The sequence below is a fragment of the Branchiostoma lanceolatum genome, chromosome 8, assembly GCF_035083965.1.
Source record: "Branchiostoma lanceolatum isolate klBraLanc5 chromosome 8, klBraLanc5.hap2, whole genome shotgun sequence".
Taxonomy (NCBI): Eukaryota; Metazoa; Chordata; class Leptocardii; order Amphioxiformes; family Branchiostomatidae; genus Branchiostoma; species Branchiostoma lanceolatum.
The window spans coordinates 3,518,551-3,544,123 of record NC_089729.1 but is presented as its reverse complement, the minus strand read 5'-3'; the positions used below and the strand labels follow the sequence as shown (position 1 = coordinate 3,544,123).

Below are 25,573 nucleotides of genomic sequence, written 5' to 3'. Positions count from 1 at the left end.
CCTCATGGTAGAAGTTTGTTGACAGTGAAACTAAGTTGGGATAACACCTAATCATTCTTCTCAATCAACTCAGCATTTGTTGCAGAGTAAAAGACAGGAACTTGCAATGGAACTCTTAATTTATCAAAATAATCTGGCCATCCTGTTTTTGTTAGGAAATCCAATCACTTCACTATCAGATTGCTATAAAATTTTAGCTGCTAAATCGAGGACTAGTCAAATGTGCCCGCCCTTTGAAAGTACTTATCAGATTCTTACCAGATATTTTTAACTTGAGAATGTCCCAGTCAACTTTAATCTTAGTTTTGTGTTAATGTAATGTGGACTTGTACATTACTCAAAACAGCTGATGGCAAAGGAATCGAGCAGTATAAATAGTCTATTTACTTTACAACAAAGGATGGCATTTAACTTAAAGACATTTTGTTGACCAATAGTTGGTCGTGTTTTGTGATTTGTAGATTATCAAACCATGTTCATCACCAGCAGTCTCTTCTTTTTTTTCTCCTGTGCCGATGTAAAAATTACAAAAGAGCCGGTTATTGTAGTATCATTGTCAAAAGTCTGAATATCAACATCAAGAAGAGCAGTGTCTCAGTGAGTTTTCCCATGGGGAAAACTAAGACCTATTTGTTGTCAATTAGGATATTGAGGAGAGTAAATAGGACAACAAACAGTGCTGTCAGGCCTGTATTGAATGACTGTATAGCCCTGTAGGCTTATCTCGCTGCACAAATTTGCCTTGAGTCCACAGGAGAGGAGGGCTAACAAAGGAGATGAAAACCGATCCTAAAATTGCCACTACTAGGTAAAAGGGGCGGGTATGAATAACACAGCGTCAGGGCACTAACTACTACAACTGAGAGACAAAACTTTCCATCAGCCGTGAAATGAACACTGGTGGTAGCCAGCCACTACGCGCTGTACAAATGGTACAGAACTGGTGTGTATACTGAACACACTATCAACAAGAATTAGCAAGCTTGACAGGTATTGGTAAAATTGTTGTCAATGGTGTTAGTAAGGCAACACAAACAAAATATTAATGCTCCACAATTTAAGTTTTGGCTTGAAGGGGAAAAGGAAAGCTGGCAATCCTTTCTTACATTCCTGTAACTTCAGCGAGCTTGGGAGAAGAGAGGTTTAGATACACAGCTTTTATAATGGGTTTAAAAGGCCATTTCATTCTTCACATTTCACAACGGAGGAACACAAAGCTGACAAAGTTGGCCATTTGGAAACTTGACCCAGGGAAGTATTGTTGAACCAGTGACTGGAAAGAGGGCACAATAAGATTAAGATGTTGTGGTACGCTCCCTGTAAATGGCTGCATTTCACAGGTCGTAGCCTGCCTGGTCTACCGCTGCCCCCAGCATGTCATCTTTTGTTCACACCAACCTGTACAACCCCACAGCCATTGTGGGGATTATGTTGTAACTTTTAAAGCATTTTGCCATCTTTTCTAGAACCATTCTCCTAAACTGGAATGATTTCAAAATATTAAAATAACTTTCCTTGAATTTTTTTTGGGGAAAATACCCTATAAATGCTCTTTGATCACAAATTAGGCTTGTTCAGGATAGCATCATCAAGACTTTATTAATGAATGAATGAATGAAGACCTTTATTGCACATTTCTGCCACACTTGCCTAGTACAGGTCACAACAAAACAAAAGAACAAGTACAATTCACGGATACAAAAAGAATATGACTATCTTTAGATGAATTTTACTTCTCCTCGCTTTTAGATATAAAAGAACAGACATGTTTTCTTTCAATGGGAGGTTTGTCTAGTCGCATTAGGAATATGAATTTTTGTACAGTACTTAAATGTGTGAAGTGGGGAAATAGGTTTTGTAACAACAGCATCGGCAGATTCTAGCCTTTAAAGTGTGCATGGTGCTTCAGGAGGATCTATCGGTACATGTCCAGTGGTTACAGATGGGTGATCATGTGTGTGGAGGGTAATGAGTAGGCTGGTATCAGTTACTTGTGGAATCAAAACAAACAACAGGTCCATTTGCTTTGTAGTAATTTGGTCATTATAGGGGAATTATCAAGGCAGTGCAAATTACTTGATAGACTACCACTCTGCCCCTAACAGGGAAGATGAGCAAATAATAGGCCATTTTCTTTCAAACTAAGTGATCATTTACATGACATAGATAAAGCTACAATGGGAGGGAGGGGGATTCCAATTAAAGCATTGAAGTAGCCTGAGTGCCAGCCTTTTTAGCTTCCGTCCGCTACCCTAACTCCGCTGCAAACGGAAGCTAATAAGGCTGGTACTCAGGCTATCATTGAAGAGAAAGGCATGGTCAACTGAAGGAATGCAACAGATGAAGGGATAGAAAGTGGGTCTGGAAACCTTGCTGCCAATAAGCATTCTATTCTCTGACCATAAATAGTATAATTGTCCTATATCACAGTGATTAGGATGCCAAGTTTTATTCTGTATCTCTAGTTGGTATTATGTTTTGATAGTTGTTGCCATAGATTGTACCTGTCGTGTAATAAAGTTCTTCTATCACAGGATCTGCAGGCAGTAACACTTGTGCTTGTGTTTCCCCCGTAGGTTGAGAAGCACCGCAATGACCTGCTGCGGGAGCTGGATGAGCTCAGTGAGCGGCTGGACGAGGCCGGCGGCGCCTCTGCTGCACAGATCGAACTCAACAAGAAGAGGGAGATGGAACTCGCCAAGATCAGAAGGTGGGACAACCTGGACTGGTCGATCAGCTCTTGTAAAATATTCTGATGTCAGGCTAAGATAGTCATTACAATTCACCCCACTCATCAGTAAATCCTTACTGTAATGGCCACGCCTGCACGTGGCAGAACCAGACATTATAAAACTAATATCAGTCCACTCAGCCCAATGTCACTAATGTCACATTTTCATACATGACCCTGAAGCAGGTGCATGTCTCCCTGATGATGTGTCCTGTGCATACATTTATGCATGTGCTTTCAGATATTGAGATTGCTAAGACATTTTTATAGCAAATTTAGACTATTACTAGTCCATAGCAAAAATCCAAACTATTACAGAAGTTTCCATAACATATAGTTTCTCGCATCTTAAAACACCGGACAACAACATAACTGTTAGTGTTAGAGTAGTTTTTGCACTAGTCTAAGAGAGCAAGGAATGAGGTCTTCACTCGTGGCTTGCCTGGTGAGAACTGATCTGGATAGACTGTGGTCTATCATCTTTATTGGATCTTCCTGTTATTACAGCTAAACATTGTGCACCGTCTAATGTCAGATAATGTTTGGTAACTTAATAGCTCTGAATATTTTCGTCACATTGTCCTACGTTTCTAACGCTTTTAAACTTGAACTTGTAACTTGTGGAACGGAGTATGACTTTAACAGTAATAAAATTACCGTTCTGTATGTGGAGCAAGCATCTGAAAGGATATTGGAAAAAGTAACTTTCGACATAACAGTTGATTTTGGCCGCTGTTGCAGGGAGCTTGAGGAGTCCACCATGCAGCACGAGGCCAGCGTGTCCACGCTGAGGAAGCGGCACAGCGACCAGCTGACGGAGCTGTCGGAGCAGGTGGAGAGCCTGCAGCGGTCGCGCACCAAGCTGGACAAGGAGAAAAACCAGCTGCGCGTGGAGCTGGACGATGTCGCCACTCAGTACGAGTCTGTCACCAGGATCAAGGTGAGGTTGTGGTTAGGGTGGAATCAGCTGGGTACCTCATAGATAGAGATAGATCATCATCATCATATCGGGCGGCTTACCCGGACTAAGGTTGCTTTCTCCCTCCAGGCGTCACGGTCTGCCATTAGTTGGTCTAGATCTTCAGACCTCACCCCTACATCCCCAGCAAGTTGGTCTATGTAGGTCCATCGGGGTCGCCCAACAAAGGAGTGCCCATGAGTTGGTGCCCAGAGCAGGAGTTCTAGAGATAGATATGAACTGCCAATATGGTCTGGGGACAGTATGTTAAGGTTGTCCCCTCAAAATGTGTAAGCAGATATGGAGATAAACATCTGCTTTGATTACACTAGCTCTTGATAAGATTAGAATGTAAACAATTCAAACATACATTTTGATAAAACCTGTTGATGGAGACTCCTATATATATCTTTTTAGCTTCCAAAAGAATTCCCTGACCATTCCATGAAGTAGGGATGGATGAAGCTGGGGATTGCCCTGAATCCCCAGATAGATAAATGTTTGCAGCTGTAAGGCCTGTGCAAGTATGTAACCTCCTGACTCCATGTCTTCAATCCACTCATCTGTTTTTTAGTTGGAGGAGGTTAATACAAGCAGTCTGAACGACAGATGAGCAAACCTCTAATCCTTACCATCACAAACAAAGAGGCTTGTTGTTGCCTTCCACAGCAAGCTGCCCACAGCTGTAGTACAGTGCTGTTACTTGTCTGAAAATAGAAAGGTTTAGTAAAGCTCCCATGCTCATTCGAGCTTCACAGGTTTTCATTCTACATCAGAAAAAAGAGCAGTAAAGAACAACGCTCCATTGTTGAAGTGAAAGGGCCTGAGGTCAGTCATTTGAGACCAGGAACAAACATCTCAACAGAAACATCTCAAGATGTTCATTGCATACTAAATACAGGTGAAAGACAGCTTTTTACATGCAAGAGTAATTTTCTAAGGTCAACTTCATCTTCAAATGAGCTTGTGACAATAAGTAGATCATCTCTTCTAATCTGATATCAGCAGCCTTGAGGAGATTTGCCAGTCCGAGAAGCTCTGATGATAATCTTGGGCAAACAGCACCCAGGGTCATCAGTTCTCAAGTCTTATTGTAGTCCAGCTCCACACAGTAGTCAGTGTTTGATGTCCGTGAGGTCTCCTTGGCGTGAGGCAGGCGTGTGTGTTTAAGGTGGAAGGCTACTGCAGACTGGAAAGAATGTTCTAATGGAGCCAAGTCTGTAGGCAAGACTTAACGGATGTTGTACATGCATTAAGCTTTCAACAAGGTTCTGATGTAATTGTTAATCCTACTCTGGGCAAGGGTTACTTACACTCTAAAAGTTTGCATGCTTTCAAAGGAGTAAAGATGGTGAAAAATGAAGAAACAAAGCCATGGTCAGCATAGAGACCAATTGTCCTATGACACTCATGCATGGAGTAAATGAAGAGGTGTGCCCCCTACTTGTGTGGTTGTTGGTATCAGCGACAAACAAAAACTAGACCAAAAACAAACATTGTCTCAGAGTAGGTCCACACCCGATTCTAAACCAAGACATCTACAGTGCAATTTATAACCCAGGAATTTGCCAAGTTCTTATTGATTTATTGCATACCATTTGCTGGAATAGCACACACTCCCTTTACCGTCATGCATTCACTGGGAGTACACCATCATTTTGCATTGGAGGATCGAGTTGTATTTACTTGGATTAGCTTACATTAGCAGAGAACTACTTATCATACCTTAAGAAAGAGTCTTAAAGGGGTTTAGGCATTTCAGAGTCTGCAAAATTTGAACTCTGTCAAATGTTTGGATTTGTTATGAAAATTATTTTTTCTTCACTCAATCCACCAGTATGTGTAAAACTGTTTTGATGATTTTGGCTCTTTTTAAACTTTCAAATTTGTATATAGTGAAAGTCCTTCTAGACAAACACCCACAAGAAGGGAATGCATGTGCTTATGTCTGCATGTACATATAAGGACAGCCTGAGGTGCGAGTCTATATATAGGATCTTACTCCATCCTGGCCTAAGTAGTGCCATGATTATGATTTACAAAATAGAAACTGCACTCAACCAGCTGGGAATGATTTTTGCAATGATCAGAGTCACACTAGAGTATTTCCAGTCAATCAAATGAAATGTTGAATATTTGCTATATTTTATTTCAGTTCATTCATTCAGAAAGATCCATCAGAAACCCTGGTGCTGAACTCCTGGCTGTTAGTACAAAGATCCTAAAAAAAGGAGAGCATTTCCTTATCATTTAGATGCAGGTAAATTGGTGGTCTCATTTAGGACAGCTGGCGGCAGCAGTTGGTTTTCACTGATGCCTCCGAACACTACCAAACAGATGGGATGCACTGAATGGAATCTGCCTAATGGTGCATGTCTGGAACAGGATTCCAAACTAGCCGAGTAGAGGATTTCCCTGTCTTCCTCCTGAGCCACACACTGGTGTGGTCTTGTCTGTCCTATGACTGGGGATTACACACAAAGCCAACAAAGTGCATGATTAGAAGTTCTTATAATCCTTTGAAAAGGGTCCTCAGGGGATCTTGAGATCACCTGTCTTAGGATTTCATTATTCTAGACCTGGAAATCAAAGCATTCCTTCAGGTCAAGACTGTTTGGAGAGAAGAAACACTTTTCTGTTTGCCCTCTAACTCATCCAGTACAGTTCCTTGTATGTAGAAATCAAAACCAAATGTCAACATTTCATGGCATAGGAAGATCACCTGTCCAGCAACTGCTTTACTGGACCCCCAGCTTTGTGAGTCAGTGACCATGACTGTTACGGCATGGCTGGCCGGGGGCTGTGTGACTTCGGACCGTGGAATGTAGGGCACCCCTGTGGATGTAAGCACAGTTAAACCCCGGCCGGACTCCTGGTGTTTCAGGACCTGTTCCACCTGTCTGACAAAGTTCTATGGGATTTCAGCCAGAAGGAATTCAGACTTTGTTTTGTTATCCCTGCCTGGCAATGTTCCCATATCCTAACGTGACATGATGCAGTCTCTACCCTTTAAACCTCTAGCTGCATTGGACGTCAAAATTATATGTAATTTTATCATTTTTGCCCTCACAAACACCATTCTTTCTGACTCTCAGCTAAATCAGTCTTCTTGAGTTTTACGCAGGTTGACATTTATTGACTGCCATGCATCTGTATGCATACAGAGCAGAATGAAATGCTGCAATGTGGTATTTCTACTGATGATCATATATCACAAAGGCAACCCGCAGGATGGATAGAAATGATATTTTTGTTCACGGTCCCATTTTGAGAGTCAGCCTCCCATGAATTGGAAGTGTTTTAGCCCCAGATACTTCCATGTCAGCTGATACTGTTGTCCAAATAAACTTTGGAAATCACCTGCAGACAAGGCAGATTCTTTTTCAAAACAGTAAAAACACACGTATGAAATTTTTGAGGACATCTTTACAAAGTGATGTCACAATTCTTTACAAAATGGAAGAAATCAGGATTTGGACATTTCTTGGTAGACCTTTAGTTAAAAGTGACCAAAAATTAAGATTGATGACACCAGAAATACACACTATGCAATCATCAATCATTGTTGGTGTATGATTAAACATAGAGAGGTGATCTTGCAGACTCTGTTGATAAACTTTCAAAAAAGGTTTTAGATTCCAAAAACTAGAAACATTTGGGTAGAAGATGTTTCAGGCTCTTCCTTTTCTAGAACTGATAACGGTTCGATTTTGTTTAGTTAGACATATTCTTAAATTGTGCTATTTTGCCATCCCATGCAGCTTCACCTGGAGACCACGGTGCGCGAGCTGGAGACTAAGTACTCGGACTCAAGTAGCCGCAATGAGGAGCTGAGCAGGCAGCTGAGCGACCTGCAGGTCCTGCGCTCCAAGCTGACAGCTGAGAACGCCGAGCTGGGCAGGCAGCTGGACGACACCGAGGCCCAAGTCCGTGAGCTGAGCCGTACCAAGGCCATCATACAGCAGAGCTATGAGGAGGCCAAGAAGGGTCTGGAGGAGGAGACCAGGCAGCGCACACAGCTGTCTCACCAGGTGGTTCAACTGCAGCACGACATGGATGTCCTGCGTGAGCAGCTGGACGAAGAACAGGTCAGACTTCTACTGTACTTTACTGTGTTACGGATGAACATTGAGGCACTAATGTAACTCAACTCCTCGAACTGTCAAGTTGTTAAAGTTGTTTATGTATAAGGGAAACTTGGATTGGCGCCTTATTTTAATCTGTTCGTGCAGTGTTATTTTGAACTCGTAATGTTCAATTTTCACATAGTGAATTTTACAAATAATGAGCGCTTTGTAAATTATGACGCACTTCATGTGCGTATTTCTATGAAATTGTCACATGCAAAGTCATGAGAAATAAAACTGAATCTGAATCTGGATGTCATAACTAGTGGAATAGAAGCAATATGGAAGATGTACAAAAATGATATTGCAAATGTATTTTATATTAAAAGACATGAGTGAAGTGAGTTTAAAAGGGTCTGACTTTTATGATGTACAGGTAGTCAAGTAGCATGCCATGAGAACTTTACTCAGATAAGTAGTGAGAATTTAATGATGTAATACATGAGGGCCTGCATGCCCCTTTTACGTAGAGCGTAATTGGCCGTTTTAATTTTACGTAGAGCGTTGCCGACCACTCCATAATTTAGCGCAGAGCGTAGGGGGGGCTTTCTGAATTTAGTGTAGAGCGTAGGGAGGCTTTCTGAATTTAGCGTATTACGTAGCCGGCCCTCCGAATTTAGCGTAGAGCATTGTCGGGACCCCCCATGCAGGCCCTCATACATGTCACATATGTTGTACTCAATTCTCTCCCCTCTGCCGTGCCAACAGGAGGGTAGGACAGAGCTTCAGAGGCAGCTATCCAAGGCTAATGCGGAGTGTGCATCCTGGAGGACCAAGTACGAGACGGAGGTGATCCAACGCCTGGAGGAGCTGGAGGAGCAGAAGAAGAAGCTAGCCGCCAAGCTGCAGATCGCAGAGGAGCAGGTAGGGGGCGCTGTTATCAAACAAACAAAAATTCGCCAAAATCGATATTTCAAAATATACTCGTAGGCACGCATCATTCTTTAAGTATTACTATCATGTACATTCCTACAAAGTTATATTGATAAACATCGAAGTACAAGCCAAGGAGAGCATTTTTTCTAAAAAAAGGGGCGTAGCCTTATAAATCTTGATGACGTAATCATGACATCGTACTAATTTGCATAAATTATCACCTTGCTATAAGGTACTACCTGAAAAAAAATAAGGTTGAGGACGGTTTATAAAGCTTAAGAAAGGTTTTTTTCAAAACATCCCAAAATTCCTCAGCCACCCTTCAACAATACCTTAAGGAGAACTTTAGGCTGACATGGTAGCAGCAACAGTATCGCAAGATACTATTAGACTTCAAAATGTGGTATTTTAGCAGTTCTGTAATTTAAGTATTACAGCAGTATATTCTTTCTTTGTGTCTTCAGTATCACAGCAAGATGTATCCTCAAAGGTACCGAAAGTACATGTAGCTGCTATTCAACAAAACAATGTTAGATTACAATGATTATAGATGTTTTACATGTATTATGGTAACATCAACACTGTTGTTCCACCCTGTAGGTTGAGGCAGCCCAAGCCAAGGTGTCCAGCCTGGAGAAGACTAAGAACAGGCTGGCAGGCGAGGTGGAGGACCTGATGATCGACCTGGAGAAGGCCAACGCAGCCGCAGCTGCTCTGGAGAAGAAGCAGCGTCTGCTGGACAAACAGGTGGGCAGCCTAGAAACATCACTTGAAAGTTCATCTGTGTTGGTAGAAGTCATTCTGAATGGAGTTTAAACTGTAAACGCCAACACAATAAATTGGACTTACCCAAATTTTCGACTGATCAGCTAGAGTCTTTGTCAAGGAGTGAACAATCCACTGCTTCCGTGACGTGACGTTATGCAGATGAGACACGTGACTCAGTGAGCAGTGGATCATATGTTGCAGAAAGTCTATAGCGCCCCCTGACTCTGTTGAGGGATGGTTGTAAAGCCCAATTTATTGTGTTGGCGTTTACAGTTTAAACTCCATTCAGAGTCTAGAAACATGTTACCGGGAAGTTTGCTGGTTGAAGATTTCAACAGCTAACCACTAACATGTCTTTTGACTGCAAGACTCATGTTTTGCAAGTTTAAATAGAGCGGACAATTCTTTGAGTCTATACTTGTCACAAGCACATTTGTTTTTCCCTATTTTACAATGATTTTAACTTCCTCAAGCTATAAACATATCAATAGTCTAAGTGATACAAAGGCTGACTAAGCTTTTCTACCATGCTTATTTATTGAAGCTAGCATTACTCTCCTGAGGTGCTGATGTTTGGATATTATCAGGGTTTTTCCTAGAAAAAGTGAACAAGAGGGAGCACACACAGGCGTGGGAGTGAATTCTATGTATCTATGGAAGAATTGATCGCTGAAGGGTGTTTGGTGGGGATTAAGCTAATATCTGAATTCCACAAGGGGGCGATGGGCTGAAATAAGAGGGCGCAGCTCCACTCTTTCCCGATTTAGATGAACCCCTGGATATGTGTAGATTAGGTCTCCTCTCATGATCCTTCTCTCCCCCACAGATTGCAGAATGGAAGGTGAAGTGCGAGGAGATCACAGTGGAACTGGATGCCAGCCAGAAGGAATGCAAGGCCTACCAGATTGAACTGTTCAAGCTCAAGGGCCAGTATGACGAGGCCATGGATACCATTGACCAGCTCAGGAGGGAGAACGGTGTTCTGAAGGGTACGGGCTTTTGTCACACATTTTCACATGACTTCTTCTTCTTCTTAAGTTTTCTGGGCAAAACCCACTATGGGGCATCGTGTCCAGGGTGAGTTGCACGGCTAAGTGCGGCCGATGGTGGGGTGCTCAACAAAACAAAACAATGCAAAAAAGGGAAAACTCTGTTTGAAACTGAAGTGTTCCGTGGCCATAGTCTATCAACGTTTAAGATTAAAACTGAAATAGAGAGGGATTTATTAATCTGTATTTATGAGGCAATGGATAACATTGACCAGTTCAGGAGGGAGAATGGTGTTCTGAAGGGTACGGTCTTTTGTCAGATTTTCACATGACTCTGTTTGAAACTGAAGTGTTCCGTGGCCATAGTCTATCAATGTTAAAGACGAAAACTGAAATAGAGAGAGATTTATCAATCTGTATTTATGTGATAAGCTTCCTGAAAAATGCCTGAGCAACGGAGACAATTAGTAAGCAAGTGCTATTTGACACAGCTACTGTGTTGTACATCTGAAAACAAGCTGTAAACATGGTGCCCAAAGTTCTCCATCCTTCACATAGTGGAAGAATTTGGTCCAGATACTGCTCTTTAACGTGCCAAACCACTGTCCAGTCTGTGTGTCTGTGCTTCTATTCCCTGCTGGGGGTCCAAGTTGATTGACAGTTGATGGGGATGCCAGGGAACGCTGTGCCTCTCCCTTGTAGACATGGTGCAGCTGATGATTGATAGTTGAGGTGTAGATGTAGGCTGGCCTGTCCAGATAAGACTGACTCCTGTTCCCTACAGATGAGGTACGTGATCTGAGCGACCAGCTGTCAGACAGCCAGAAGTATGTCCACGAGCTGGAGAAGGCCAAGAAGAGGCTGGACCTGGAGAAGGAGGAACTGTTGGTAAGTTGGCATGGTGATACACATTCTACCAAATTTGGTCAATTTTCTGCTGAACAGGAATAGATTGACTCATGAGTAAGGAATGTATGACAAAGGAAGTTGTGGAACAGATGTCAACAAGAAGGAAATATTTTCAGGGATAAACTTGTCAATGATGTTTGACCTCACAGCGAAGCATATTCAATGACATAAATGCAATGATGATCCTCTCATTTCACAAAGCCATAGCGAAAAGGCATTTGGAATATCAGATTTAATAGCAGAGAGTCCAACAACCTGACTAGTGGTGCTGACGAGCAATGAAAGGTTTCGAAGAACTCGTTTCTGTTTCATGCCACAAAACTGTACAACCAGTCTCTTTCATGAACTTTCTAACATGTATATTTGTGGCTATTTAAACTCGTCATTCCTGTCCGACGATTTATTCTTGATGCCATGTACACAAGCTTAAGCTTGCAATTATCTTATAGTTCAAGGACATTTTAGATCAAATTGAACTGTGACCTGTATTTTGTATATAATGACTAGTGGAACCGACAATTGTTATTGTCAAAACAATTCAAGATATCCAGTGAGATATCCTGCCAGTCTGCATATTTTGAATAAAATTGTAAAGTTTAAAAAAAGGTAGTGACAGAGATGGTGTTTGTCTGTCTGTAGGCAACTATTGAGGAGCTGGAGGCTTCCCTGGAAGGGGAGGCTGCCAAGGTGTCTCGCCTGCAGACTGAGATTGTCCAAGTGAAGTCTGACTGTGAAAGGAGAATTGCCGAGAAGGAGGAGGAGTTTGAGACCACACGGTGAGCTTGCAGACTCCTTCAGACATTTCTTTATATGGTAGTATATATCATAAGGGGAACCTTGGAACGATAAGAATTTGGAAGCCAGGGTACTTCTGACGTAGGGCTAGTATTCCAGGCCAAACACGATCCAATTAGAAACAGATTTGCAACACATGCTTGTCAAGATTCCATTGGAGAGACATCATTCACATTTCTACATCTGGCAAACTGTCCACCCGAGGCCACTGTGCTGATGAAAGACATCCAATCATCCCCTGTATTCAATGCTTCCTGTTTACTACAAAGCCTGTCTGATTTGGTAGCTAGGAACCATATGCAGGGTGCTAATGAGTAATAACCCCTTCACAAAAACACATTGTTTGTGGAAGTAACTCACCTGAGGCATCTGAGGCTTTTGGAAAAGAGCATCAGGTGGTTAGTCAGAATGTCTGAGAAGTTCAAATTCTTCCTGCTAGACCAACAACTGAGTTGGTACTAGATGTGCTACTGAGTTTAGTTACCAACAATTACCTAGGAACATTTGTTCAAATGTTTTGGAACATAAAATGTGGTTAGGGGAGCTCCAATCAATGGCAATATATCCCACTAATTGAATGTGGCAAACCTGTGTAGCAGTGCTGCCCACTAAGATAGGTGCCCCCCAGATTGGGTCATTCACTAATTGAATGTGGCAAACCTGTGCAGCAGTGCTGCCCAGTGAGATAGGTGCCCCCCAGTTTGGGTCATCAGCAGTTACCAACAGTTCATCAGCACATCAGGACAGATGGCAGCTATTGAGGGGTTAGAGGTCGTATCCCCCAGACCCTCCTGGATTAGCCTACAAGTGGTCCTCAGTAGAGTGAACCCTGTCAGTGTGGCTGGAGACCCTCCTGAAGTCCTGGAGTAGAACTTGGTCATCCTTCATGTGCAGGGCAGGAGAAGTGTTGGAGATGATGCAGTTTACTGATTCAGTTGTATGATTGCTACTGTGGAAAGTCAGAGTTCAATCAGCAGCATCTGCCATAATTGTACTCGCTAGTCTTATGAAATATGAGATTATTCTCATCTTAATGATTTTTCCTGAAATGTCTGCTAAACCTCTGGACAGTTAAGGACAGGACAAAAAGGTAAAGATAATGGTCACAATCACTAGAATCCAATTACTGTACCAAAGTTCAGATTTCTAATGACATACATGATTCATTAGGTCATCAAAAGAATGCACTTTTTTTTAATTGCACAACAGGTGGACTACATCATTAGTCCATAGCACAGGCCATGAAAGCATTTGAGCATGAACCTCCCAGACTTGTAAATAATGAGGTCTGGTGACACCAACATTCTTTGTGGGCCGTATGTCAAAACAACATCAATGAATCTATCTGAGAGGGTAGAACTTTGTTAAGGTAGGAGACAGCAGTTCACAGAGCATAAACAAGAATGCAACTACTGTGGATAGGGGCCAGGGGGGTCACAGAAGGGTTACCTAAAAGCAACATGTTGTCTTGTCCACATACTGAAAGGTTTACATTCTTGTGGAGTGCTGACTTTGGCTTCTGTACAAGTGAGCATTCTTGGCAAAGTCAAAGACAACTTCTGCTACTCTTCTTCCCTACATGCTGCCAGGATTGGCCCAAATCTGTAAAACAAGTAGGCCTTTTCCATCTGTGGTAGATTCATTCTCATCTAGATTTACAACCCGTGTCACAAAGATCAACTGTAGGGAAACTTTCCAGGTCTTTGACCTTCACAGTCCTCCTGTAGCAAGAGGCCTGAAGTGGTTTTCTGCCCCAGTAGAATTTGGAATTTATTCTTGTATATGTCATGTCATTCTGATTTACCAAAGTCAAACTTTTTGTCTAAATATTTGTAACACAGTGATATTGATGCCCTCTACGTGAAGTGAGTTTCATAGTGCTTCCCTCCGCCCCCCTCCCACAGTAAGAACCTGTTGCGCCAGCTCGAGTCTCTCCAGGCCAGTCTGGAAGTGGAGACCAAGGCCAAGAACGAAGCCATCCGTGCCAAGAAGAAGCTGGAGGCCGACCTGAACGAGCTGGAGGTTGCCCTGGACAACGCCACTAAGGCCAACGCAGAGGCCAAGAAGACAATCACCAAACTGCAGCTCACCATCAAGGAGCTACAGGTAAACCAGCTGCAGCCATCTCCAACAAAGCTACCGCAGACTTTCACATTTATAAGGTGTCTCTGAATTTACCTGGTCTTCTCTCTAAACCACATGTACTAGTACGCCAAAAATAATTACTCAAGCAACTGGATAAAATTTTGAAACAGTCAGTATCCACTGTCTTTCGTCAGTGACTAACGATAGGACTGAGAACACCAGGTTTTATACCAAAACTCTGAATAGATATGTTAATGAGGTTAAGACAATTTAGGATGTCTTGAACATGAACTAGTTGTAAATTGAGATGTTTGGCTGTTGTGCTGCAGGTTCAGCTGGATGATGAGATCCGCAGCCGCGAGGAGCTGCGTGAGCAGTACGCTCTCCTGGAGAAGCGTCTGCAGCTGACCATTACTGAGCTGGAGGATCTCCGTGTTCTGTACGAGCACTCCGAGAAGGTCCGCAAGGCAGCCGAGGCCGATGCTCAGGACCTACAGGTGACCACACCTCTTATTGTTGAAGAGAAATAAGCCAAATCAAATGTTCTATTATTTCTTGTATCACCTGTACACTGTCCAGACAGCTCAAATCAGGAGAAGCCAGACTGATGCACAGCGCAGAAGAAAAGCGGATCCGCAGAAAAGAGCTTTGCAACAGAACTGAGTCAGCTTATAGATGTGATTTTTGTGGCAGAGGTTGCTATTATCGTATAGGGCTGTTTAGCCATAGTCGATGCTGTAGGGCTGTTGTGAATTAGGATTTTACCATGGTCAATACTGACCGACGGAGGCCATATATATGTACATGACAGGAGTCTAATCCAATGGCACAACTGTCCCTTGTAGGACCGTAATAATGAGCTGGCGGCCCAGAATGCGTCGCTGTCTGCCCACAAGAGGAAGGTGGATGCGGAGCTGCAGGCCCTGCAGGTGGAGCTGGACGAGACCGTCGCTGAGCTCAAGGCAGCAGACGAGAGGGCCAAGAAGGCTGCTGCCGAGGTAAAGCACAGCAAACCACTGCTAGGGAACCTCTGGGCAGGCCATTCTTGGGGGGAGGACACCCTGTTTGAACACCCTGTTTGAGTGTCAAAGGACACCCTGTTTGATGGTTTGAAACCCCTTTGTTGACATTTTTAGAAACTATATCTAGGACATCTAAGGCATAATTTGTCCCCATCATAACTAGTCGTGTCCGCATGGTGTAGAGGTCTGCGCACTCTGCCTCTCACCACATCTGGTTCAAATTCCTTGGACCCAGCGGCCTGGGCCTGGACATGACTGGAAAAGATGCGCATCGTCCTATCAGATGTGGACATAAAGACGGCAGCCCCGTGTATGAGGGAGCTTTAGGGCGTCAAACCTCTGCACGTAAAAGAACCAAACACACTTATCGAGAAGAGTAGGGGTGACCCGGTGTGCTTGGCCAAAAAACGTGAGCCGTGGGGAAGCCACATTGCACTATCACTAGCTACTTGAAAAAGCATTATGCTTCAGCTCAATTGAGGATGCCTGCTTAACCTTTTTTTATAACTGCCTGTACCCACCCCTCATAGGCTGCCCACCTGGCGGACGAGCTGCGTGCGGAACAGGAGACCTGCCTGCAGCTGGACAAGACTAAGAAGAACCTGGAGGTCACACTGAAGGACCTGCAGCTGCGCCTGGACGAGGCTGAGGCCATCGCCCTCAAGGGAGGCAAGAGGCTCATCCAGAAACTTGAGGCCAGAGTAAGATCATCCCACCTTCCTGCAGAGTAACATGGACTAGACGAAACTCTCACATCTATCTTTTGATACCCAAAGGCCCCGGTGGTCATGACATCAGAGATAGAAAATAATTATTTCAGCTAACAAAAAAGGATATTTTAGCATGAGAAAACTGAAAGAGATATCATATAATAATGATTCTAGCCTGTGAGATTAGTTTTTAAAAGCACAGTTTATGTGACGATGTTCTGTCACTAACCAGGTAACATGGACTAAACGAAACTCTCACATCTTATCTTTTAATACCCAAAGGCCCCTTGGTGGTCATACGAGATTATTATTTCAGCTAAGGCCGCACCAGTTTAATTTCTTGGTTAACCGGATTTTTATTTTCAATTTTAGCAACAACAAAAAATCATGAAAACAGAAGGCTGGGGTGAAAATTTTCACCTGATCCTGTTCCCACCCTGAAACTGTGTGCACCAAAGTAAAATTGCACCAAATTCCTCTGAGATTCAGTTTTCATGTTGTTTTTCCAATTTTTAAGAAAATATTTTTTTTATTCCGTTAACCAAGAAAATAAATTCGTGTGGCCTAACAGAAAAAGATATGCCAGCGTGAGAAAATTGAAATTAGTTTTTTTTAAAGCACAGTTTATAAGACAATGTTCTGTCACTGACCAGGTGCGTGAGCTGGAACAAGAGCTGGAGAACGAGCAGAGGCGTCACTCTGAGACACAGAAGAACATGAGGAAGAACGAGCGCCGTCTCAAGGAGCTCAGCTTCCAGGCCGAGGAGGACCGCAAGACCCAGGAGCGCATGCAAGAACTTATCGAGAAACTACAACTGAAGATCAAGTCTTACAAGAGACAAGTGGAGGAAATCGTAAGTTCACTTCTTTCTTGACCGTTTTCAAAGTGAGAAATCTGTGATATTGATATTGATTGCTTTCATCATCCTAAAATCATTACCATACTGCCTGAGAGACATTGTCTTACTGCAGCCTTGTCACAAAATTTTAGATTAGGAGGCTAATATCCAAAAGTAACAGGCGGGCCACGTAGTGGGCGTATGCGAGCGCAAGGGGGGTGGGCACGGGAGGAGGTTCTCCCCCTCACGTAGGGGGGGTCTGGGGGGGCCTCCCCCTAAAAAAATAGCAAATTGAGACCCCCTAAACATGGCTTTTGGTATATTCTGTGTAACTTTTATGTGCATTTTGAAACTTAACTTTTGTAACTAAATCTAGTTGTGCTTCTTTTTTTAAAATTTCTACACAAAAGTGAGCAGGCACAAAATTGAATGTAGGCGGTGAAAATAGCTGCCTGCCGGCTTGTTTTGACAAGGCTGCTTACTGCGAGATTTTCCCGCCCACCACAGGAGGAGCAGGCCACCATCAACCTTTCCAAGTTCCGCAAGACCCAGCACGAGCTGGAGGACGCCGAGGAGCGGGCAGAGATCGCGGAGGGCTCCCTCAACAAGCTGCGGGCACGCAACCGCGGCACGGTTTCTCCTGCCACTCGCATCACGGTACATAAAGTCCGCTATCATGATTTCAACCTCCCCTCTGACAGTGAGGAAGAGGATGCGACTCACTACACTTACTAGGTGCTATTCCTCCTGCTGTTCTCTCTTACTCTGTCCCGGTACTTCTCTGTCCTTCTGTTCTGTTGTATAGTTCCATTGTACAAGAGTAGTGTCTGCTATGGAGATCTCTGTGTTCTGTTCTGTTCTGTTCTTAGCACAAAGGCTATTCGTAAGTGATGTCTTTTTTTCCACTACTTTGTCAACACAAAAAGTATAGCAGTTTGTGGGACCATGTAACCGGATTGTTACAATTTTCCAATGCAGTTGACTGGGAAAGATAATCTCAACTTGGTCAGATTTCATGATATTTTACCTATACTTTATTTCGAAAAAAAACACCTTTGCTGTTAACACAGTACTCCATAGCAGAACCAGCTCAAGAAAACTTACAGTTTCCTGAAATATGAGTTTGTATCTACTCTATTATCCTGTCCATCTGTTATGTACATAGATGTTATGTGTAATGTATCTCTTCCTTTCTTTCCTGTCTTACACCACAAAAACTGACAAGGAAACTTGCTCCATGAGACTTATACCTCTCTGAGATACTGTATTAAAAGATTGGTTCTGCAAAGTGTTTCAAGTTGGTGCTACATAGTGTTTAACTACTGGTAGATCCAAGTTAACCGTAGCTGTATCTAGTCAACTTACAGTTAACCAGTGATATGTAGTTATGTATACAGCAAACCTTATGTAGCAAAACAATGGCTGAAAATGCAAGGTAGCTTCTGCAAACTGATGCTTATATATATAGTATGTAGCAGGGAAGGTGACTGACAGAACTCATATTCTCTCTGGACAGTACATTGCATGGACATCTATCAATATCAAATCTTTGATGACACTGCAACACCAAAGTAACATTCAGCAAATATAAGGTTCTAGATCTACTGGAATCTTGCAATAACAAACCACTGCTTATTGTACTTTTACTCTGTCGATAGACTTAACAATAATAAAGATGCTTTCAACTCTCTGCAAATAGTTTAGTCCTTTACTTTGTCTTTCTTTTGCCTTTCATACCATCCTGCTTCCTACTTTTAGTTGGTCTCTTCCAGTCACTGACAGACAAAAGCGCTTCGCAACGGTGTGTTCACTGTTGAGCTTGCAATGGGACTTTTCAAACTGTCTCAGAGGGGAGGTACATAGATTGTAGATGGATGGCTTTTCCTAGCAGTTTGTAGCATTGTTACAAAGATAGCATCCCAAAAGGAAATATGCTTAGGCTATCTTAAGAATGCATAGATGATTTAGTGAATGACGTCACTACAATATACATGTATACAGGACGAGGCATACAAGCTTATTTTTAATGGTGCTTTGCAACACACAAGTCGAGTAAGCTGCATGTTAGACAGTAGTCCTGCTTACGAAAATGACAGGTATGCTTGACAAGCACCGATTTATAGCCAAAGACTTGAACCTACCATCAAGGTAAACTGCACTCTGGACCCTCTATATCTACATGACATTGACATACATGTACACCATGTACTCTGAACTTTCATGTTGTGTTGTGTGCCAGATGAATCACTTCTCTTGCCAGATGCTGTCATTTGTTTGTTCCATGTGCTTTTCTTGCCTCTACAGGTAAAGCCTTTGTTGCACCATACATGTCTTTCTCCCCCTTGCCACAGATGTTTCCCTACCAGAATTCTGTGGAGTCATTGAGACTTCGGAACAGAGCTCACTGTAGGAGGCTTGACGGACTATTTTGTGGTGTCAGTCTGTGGCTGCGCTGCACACCTGGCTGCACTGCTTGTATTGTAGACACTGAAGTTGTAAAACACTGTGCAAATGAATATATAGATGGAATATGTAGTCACACATATAGTGGTTAATCTGTAGCTTATCAAGTGCAGCTGTCACATGAATACCAGCCTCTACAGTTCAGGTACCAATGACTTCAATGAATTCTAATGTGTTCATTTTCCCATTTTGTACACCCTCTACTCCCTCCCCTCAATGCTTTGCTATGTACTTCTCTCTAAATCTGGTCTATGTACTGTGTCTTGTCTATGTTTTGCTGTGCATGCCACACAATGCATGCTCCTCTTGGTTTGCTCTTCTGTCCTCACATGTTCCGTGCCTGCACCACTACTCACTGTTGGAATGACTACTGTCTGTACTGTATTGATTCTGCTCATATGTGTGTGTGTGTGCATTTGAACAATAGATCAAGAGAACTGTTGTGAAGAGATCTCTCTCACCAGTCAAGCAGTGAAAACTGTGGCTGTTGTGCATACCTAGCAATGGAGTGAAAACAAAGTCGTAACATGCCAACTAACTTGCTGACAAACACCCCTCCCCTATGTGTGCTTCCAACCCTACCCATCCCACCCCACCCCACCCCTGTCCCGACCCCCTTCTCCTCTCACAGACTTCTACCCCTGGAACCGCGAGCCGCAGCAACGGTCCGTACACAGACAAGACCTTCGAGACCAGCTCCTACCCGAGGAGGTACTACTCGTCACACGGTTCCACGCCGTCCACGCCACCACGAGATCTAGATGACGGGGACCGTACTCCACCGAGACGACCCTCCATCTCCCAGCTGTCCACGGGCTCCACGGGAACGCCGCATAGCTCCAACACCAACAATACTCCAGAGGCAGAAGTGGATGGAGGAGAAGAAGAGGAATAAGCAATAAACCTTCCCCATTGTAAACTATAAATAATGTGCATTTTTGTGATGGACAGGAAAAGTATCTACAGTATGTTATGCCCTGTATGTGCCTGAGCTGAGTGACGTTACAAGTAAAGTAAGCACCATATGAAGTATACCGTTACATGTAAGGAAACGTAAGCTACTTTTCTAGTGCAAGTTTAAGTTAGTGTGGTGCCCTGGAGGTCATGTCTCAGTGTAAGGCGGGGGTGTGCTGTGTGTATCTGACACAATCAGTACTATGGCAGTGAGATTTCCAACTGTATTAAGGGACCAGCCCCTTCACAATATAGACCATGTACATCTGGCATCAGGATTTACCTTTTATACTCCTGATTTAGTATAGAAGACCTTGGAAAATTGGAATCAAAGAGGGAGAAGTGTGTCAGTACGGCAGGGGACATGAATGGAACCAAACAGAGATTGTTGAACCTGCTGTCCTGAGGGAGACACTATCAAGGTTGTGCTAACACGTTGTGTGTGAGACCAGTTCCTAGCCAGATAGAACCAAAGACCAATGTGTAGTAAGCTGTATTACAGTGGTGCTAAGTGGAGGAACCTCTATAGGCTGTTGTGAGACATGGCCGACAGTGATGCAGTAACACACTCTGGTGGGAGGGGCTGGAGAGGTCAATGCACTGCTATAAGTGCCATATCGCAAGTTTTGTATCAAAATATATGCACCAAATAGGTGGTTACCATTAGTGTACTCCTACCACACTTGTGTAGAACCCAGCACGTTTATGCTGAAACCGCCACAAACAAGTGTTAGAACTTTAAGAATTTTTTATGGTAAAGCAACACTTTTATCCTATGTTTACGCATCGAAGAAGCCTGCTAGAGACATGTAAAAGGCATCATAGTGCCTCCAGTCATAGTAACCTTCGACCAAGTAGAGGTATTTTTGTATGAGGTGAAGTGAGGTAGAGATGTGAGTGCCAAAATGAAGCAGGATGATTCTGATAAATGCTGCCAGTTTTGAACAATCATAATTATGAATTTATCATCACCATTATTATGACAAATATATTATGTAATGATACAGAGATAGATGCTGACTGTGCCGTCATTCTCAAAAAAACAAATAAAAGCATTCTTGCTTTTACATGGTGTGTGGAATCTTGTTTGAATGCTACAGATGTGGGTATGCATGCATGTGGTGATAGGTGGACAGCAAAAGATATTTGAGCGAAAGAGAGACTTCTTTCTCCCCACAGCTATTCCTAGCCTCCGTTGCAGACACCTCCCAGCTGTTTTCATTTTCGAAGTTTCAGTTTTACTATTCCTTTTTTTTTTTTTGTTGGCCGGGAAGGAGTCCTTCCCAGCCAGCAATAAGAAAAAAAATGTAATAGTATAAAAACAATAACTTGAAAAAGAAAACAGCCGGGAGGAGTCTGCATCGTAGGCTAAGCTATTCCGTTGTGACAAAACAAACTGTTCTTTTGGGCAGCCACGTACATGTATCTACAAGGACAGTGTTGTAAACGGTATGGCCCCAAAAAATGGCCTAATTTCGTACACTTATCAGTACGTGCCATCCTGAGGGCCCCGAGGAACTTATTTCAGCACCAAGGACAGGGCACCTCCTGGCAAAACGTGTAGGGCAAACGACCATTAATATCCTTTGGATGATTGTAAAGGGAGTGCAGGTGTTGAAATAGATGAAATCTATGAAGGCTGTGATAAAAAAACAAATGAGGCCGTCAGAATGTAGACCATACCAAGTGAATCCAGCGCTGCTCAGGTTGTTTTGTTCGCTAATAATACCAGCTCAAAGGACGGAAAATGAAAGTAAAATAGCTGATGTCTGTCTCATCAACGACTATTACTGTCCTGTGGCAAAATACAAAAGCTTCACAGCTGCGTACTATCAGCTTGTCCTAGTTGAATTTATCAGATGGGTTGATGTACCAATGCCTTGTCTATTGAACTCATACTACTAGCATACTTATGAAGCAACGAAATGAACAGGCCTCTACTGTGCTGCTTGCCGGTTCTTCCTTAAACCATAGTTTTAGAAAAGTCGTTACATTAGTAGACGTTTTCCCAGTTCTTCCTTAAAACCATAGTTTAAGACAAGTTATCCTCATTGGTAGAAAAAGCTGGAAGATAGTAACTTAACTTTGTGAAATCGCAAAGAATCTATCAAATTGTTTTGGACTTCATTATTATTCCGATTTACCAACTTTGCATTCTTTAAAATCGCTTAGACTGGATCGAAAATTGCACTCAATTTGCAACAATGGCACAAGTCCATAGAACGCCCCCTGTGCAAGTTACTAGCGTGACTTTCAAGTTGGCTTTCTCCGGACATGTGCTAGATCATTACAGTGACAGCTTTGGTAGTTTGTAGACGTCGTAATTCGTTATTGAATAGTCCCCCATGCATTGTTCTGCATGTGATCAGAAGCTTTTGACGCTTACCACACCGTCGCCGTATTTGTCTGCCTTGGGCATTTGCGTGGGTACGCGTTGTATGACGCAGGTACTGGTGTGAAGTATTGGACGGGTCAACTTTGCTATGTAAACAAACGGCCTCCTGGTTCGGCCCATATTTGTAGAGGACTGCATCAACCTGCGGCGGGCATCACCCTGTGACGTCACCAGCCCCGCCCCGCGATAACGCCCCTCTGGACCAAGTCAGGCTGATAGTGATATATCACACCTGCGTTTCAAACAGTCAACATCAGACAGAGGGACTTTTCTCCGAGGGGGTAGCGGTTATGAACTGTGTGCATGCCGTCGCTATCGAAGTCAGCACTCTAATTATAGACCAGAGATCAGCGAACACTCCAATAGTTCTAACTTTTTAGAAGTTACCCACCACATTGTCACAAATGCATATATGAACTGAATGCGGGATGTTGACTCACAACCTTGATCTTAGCCCCTAAACCCAGAATAGCTATGTACATAGCTGTCCTTATGACACTTACGTGTTGTATTACCTGATCTCCCTAGCTATCTACCTCCGGGCAAAATAACTTATATCAGTACAACAACACATGCGCGTTAATGCCCAGTTGCCACGTTGAAGTTGTTTAGTGGCTTCTGGCATATCAGACAAAAAACGCCTCCCTGTGACCAGCTTTTGTATTGCAGTAGGCCACACGGTGAATATCGATTGAAACTTACTTCTTTAAAATGAAATTAACTGTGTATCTGAGAAATGATTTGGACAAATGAATGCAGCTGTGTCAGAAATCCCGAATTCCCGAATAGGGCTGAGAAATGGAGACTGCCCTGCGATTATGAAAGAGAGGCAAAACAAAATGAACAACAGATTACATTAACATCTCAAATTAACCAATCAGCTTTAGAAGACAGAGACGACGCCATTGGTACTTCAGGAAAAGAGGGACACCATGCCGGGCTTTCGTATCACGCTTCCACTTCATCACTCTACTTGATAGACACGTGGGAGAGGCCACGGACAGAGTAAGTGTCTTATTGATGTAAATGAACCCATCTGTAGCTTGGGTGCGTGGACAAGTGAGTATAGAATATTGTAAAATGCAAATGTCACACAACCTTGTTTGATAAGATCAAAACACTCCTCGGCAGTGAACAAACGAGCTTCACAGGCGACATTATCTTTTAAGTATGAACAGTTGCATGCCGTCTTATGCGTCCTTATAGTCGCTTTTTGTATGTTTTTCACTGACATGACTTGACCACCTCTACCTTCAGGCGTTTTTGAAAGTAAGGTAGCGGATACTAACGTCTGCAGCTAGGTCTTGACTTGGCCTTCAATCCTACAATCACGTCGACGTAGTTCTCAGTTCACCAAGAATGACATACATGGAGGAGTAGCTTGTTTCTATGTACGATGATTTCCAAACATAGTGACAGGGAATATGCTAAATGTCATTGACGGCCTCGATTTTTATGACAGTCAGTGCGTCGGATCATAAGCAATGACGGGCAGATAATGATGCTAATCACTCCAAAGGTCTGCGAATGTTGAGGAGGTCATCTGTTAACACACGATAACATTATTGCCGTCAGACTCTACTGGGCCCATCTATATATCAGCTTGGCAACTACGCTCGTATCACACATATGCTTAGTCTCTACCAGACTAACCGCGCCGGCTATAGGGAGATCATTTGCCGGGGGACTTTGGCCATGGAGGGTTACATTCGCAGGCGCATATTTGACCCTCTCTCCGTAGCCGACTCCCTTCATACAATTGACTCTATTTGGCCAATTTCTACTATTTTCCCAGCGACCCGCGGAGGCTGGTAGAGCCTACATATGCTGGTGTTAATAACCTCAGTGACCTTACAGACCACACCTACAGATCGGTGGTGACTACCGGACAGGGACCGCAGATAAGCTGGCCTAACAACAGGGTGCATCCCTTCCTTACCATATCTGTCTTTACATATACCCGCGATCACATACAACTGATCTATCCTAGAACGATCGTAGAGTGGAACTCGTTGCAACCAAGTACCGAGGCATCCTCATTAGACAGCTTTAAACAATGGATCCGGTTAGATATGCGAGGTTAGACGTGACAGGTCGTTCGGCGTAATGTAACCAGCTGCTGCTGCGCCGCGTGCCTGCGAAGCTGGTGTGTTACGCCGAATGGCGGTTATACCGGCTATATAGATACAGATACAGAACTGTGCGCCATACGTGCTGCATTCCCTGCCAATCTCATCTATCCCTCAGTTTAACTGTTTGACCTTTGAGGCACCAAAAAAGATTTCTCCACCCTTCTCGGTTTTCTGTTAACATGTTCTTCATAATGTTTCGGTTAGTGTCATGTCCGTCCATTTTCTTTTCCGTTGTCTTCCTCTCCATTCCCTGTCCTTGGTGCTGAAAATCAGGAATGATTCATTTCTTCTTGACATTTTGCTTGGCATTTCCTCTCGACGAGTTTAATCTGCAACACATCTAGTGACAACGAAATGCTACAGCATCTGCACTCAGCTAAGTGTGTGAAGCCATAACGTTCTAACGTTACCCTTTGTTGTGACGAACGGAATCGAAGTGATAAACTAGTTGCAAATCATTCTCTTCTGGCCGACTTGATAACAGTAAGTGAGCCCAAATAACTCAGGAAAGGTGCTCATTGCAACCCGTGGAGATGAAGGCAATGAGCTACGTGATGTTTAAAGTTCAAACTTACCCGCATTGCTGATGTTGGTAAATGATCATCAGCTTATCAAGAGAGATTCGGTCGAAACTTCCGGTAAGTCAATTCTTGTTGAGTTGTAGAGCGGTTTAATTTCTCACTAAGCCTATCACGTCCAATAACCCATAAGTGGTTACATGGACTGTTTGTCAGCGTTTTTGAAAACTGCTTCTGCGAAAGGTTGTCGTCTATTAGTGGCACCTACTATAAAAAACAATTTTGGAAGCTGAGCACAGCAG

General features: G+C 43.2%; 1 protein-coding gene across 3 annotated transcripts in view; it reads left to right on the top strand.

The window, feature by feature from the left end:
* Nucleotides 1–21,293, top strand: part of LOC136440824 (myosin-16-like) — a 93,959-nt gene extending 72,666 nt beyond the window's left edge. For 2 of the 3 annotated variants that reach the window (XM_066436948.1, XM_066436949.1), the window contains 15 exons: nt 2,577–2,710; nt 3,473–3,671; nt 7,451–7,777; nt 8,525–8,680; nt 9,293–9,439; nt 10,287–10,449; nt 11,234–11,337; nt 11,998–12,134; nt 14,058–14,259; nt 14,568–14,735; nt 15,084–15,236; nt 15,791–15,961; nt 16,624–16,824; nt 17,317–17,466; nt 19,904–21,293. In XM_066436948.1, the coding sequence (XP_066293045.1) occupies nt 2,577–2,710; nt 3,473–3,671; nt 7,451–7,777; nt 8,525–8,680; nt 9,293–9,439; nt 10,287–10,449; nt 11,234–11,337; nt 11,998–12,134; nt 14,058–14,259; nt 14,568–14,735; nt 15,084–15,236; nt 15,791–15,961; nt 16,624–16,824; nt 17,317–17,466; nt 19,904–20,167 (2,676 nt within the window). In that variant the 3' untranslated portion in view covers nt 20,168–21,293. The other variant, XM_066436950.1, reaches the window with a different exon arrangement.
* The last annotated feature ends 4,280 nt before the right edge of the window (nt 21,294–25,573 follow it).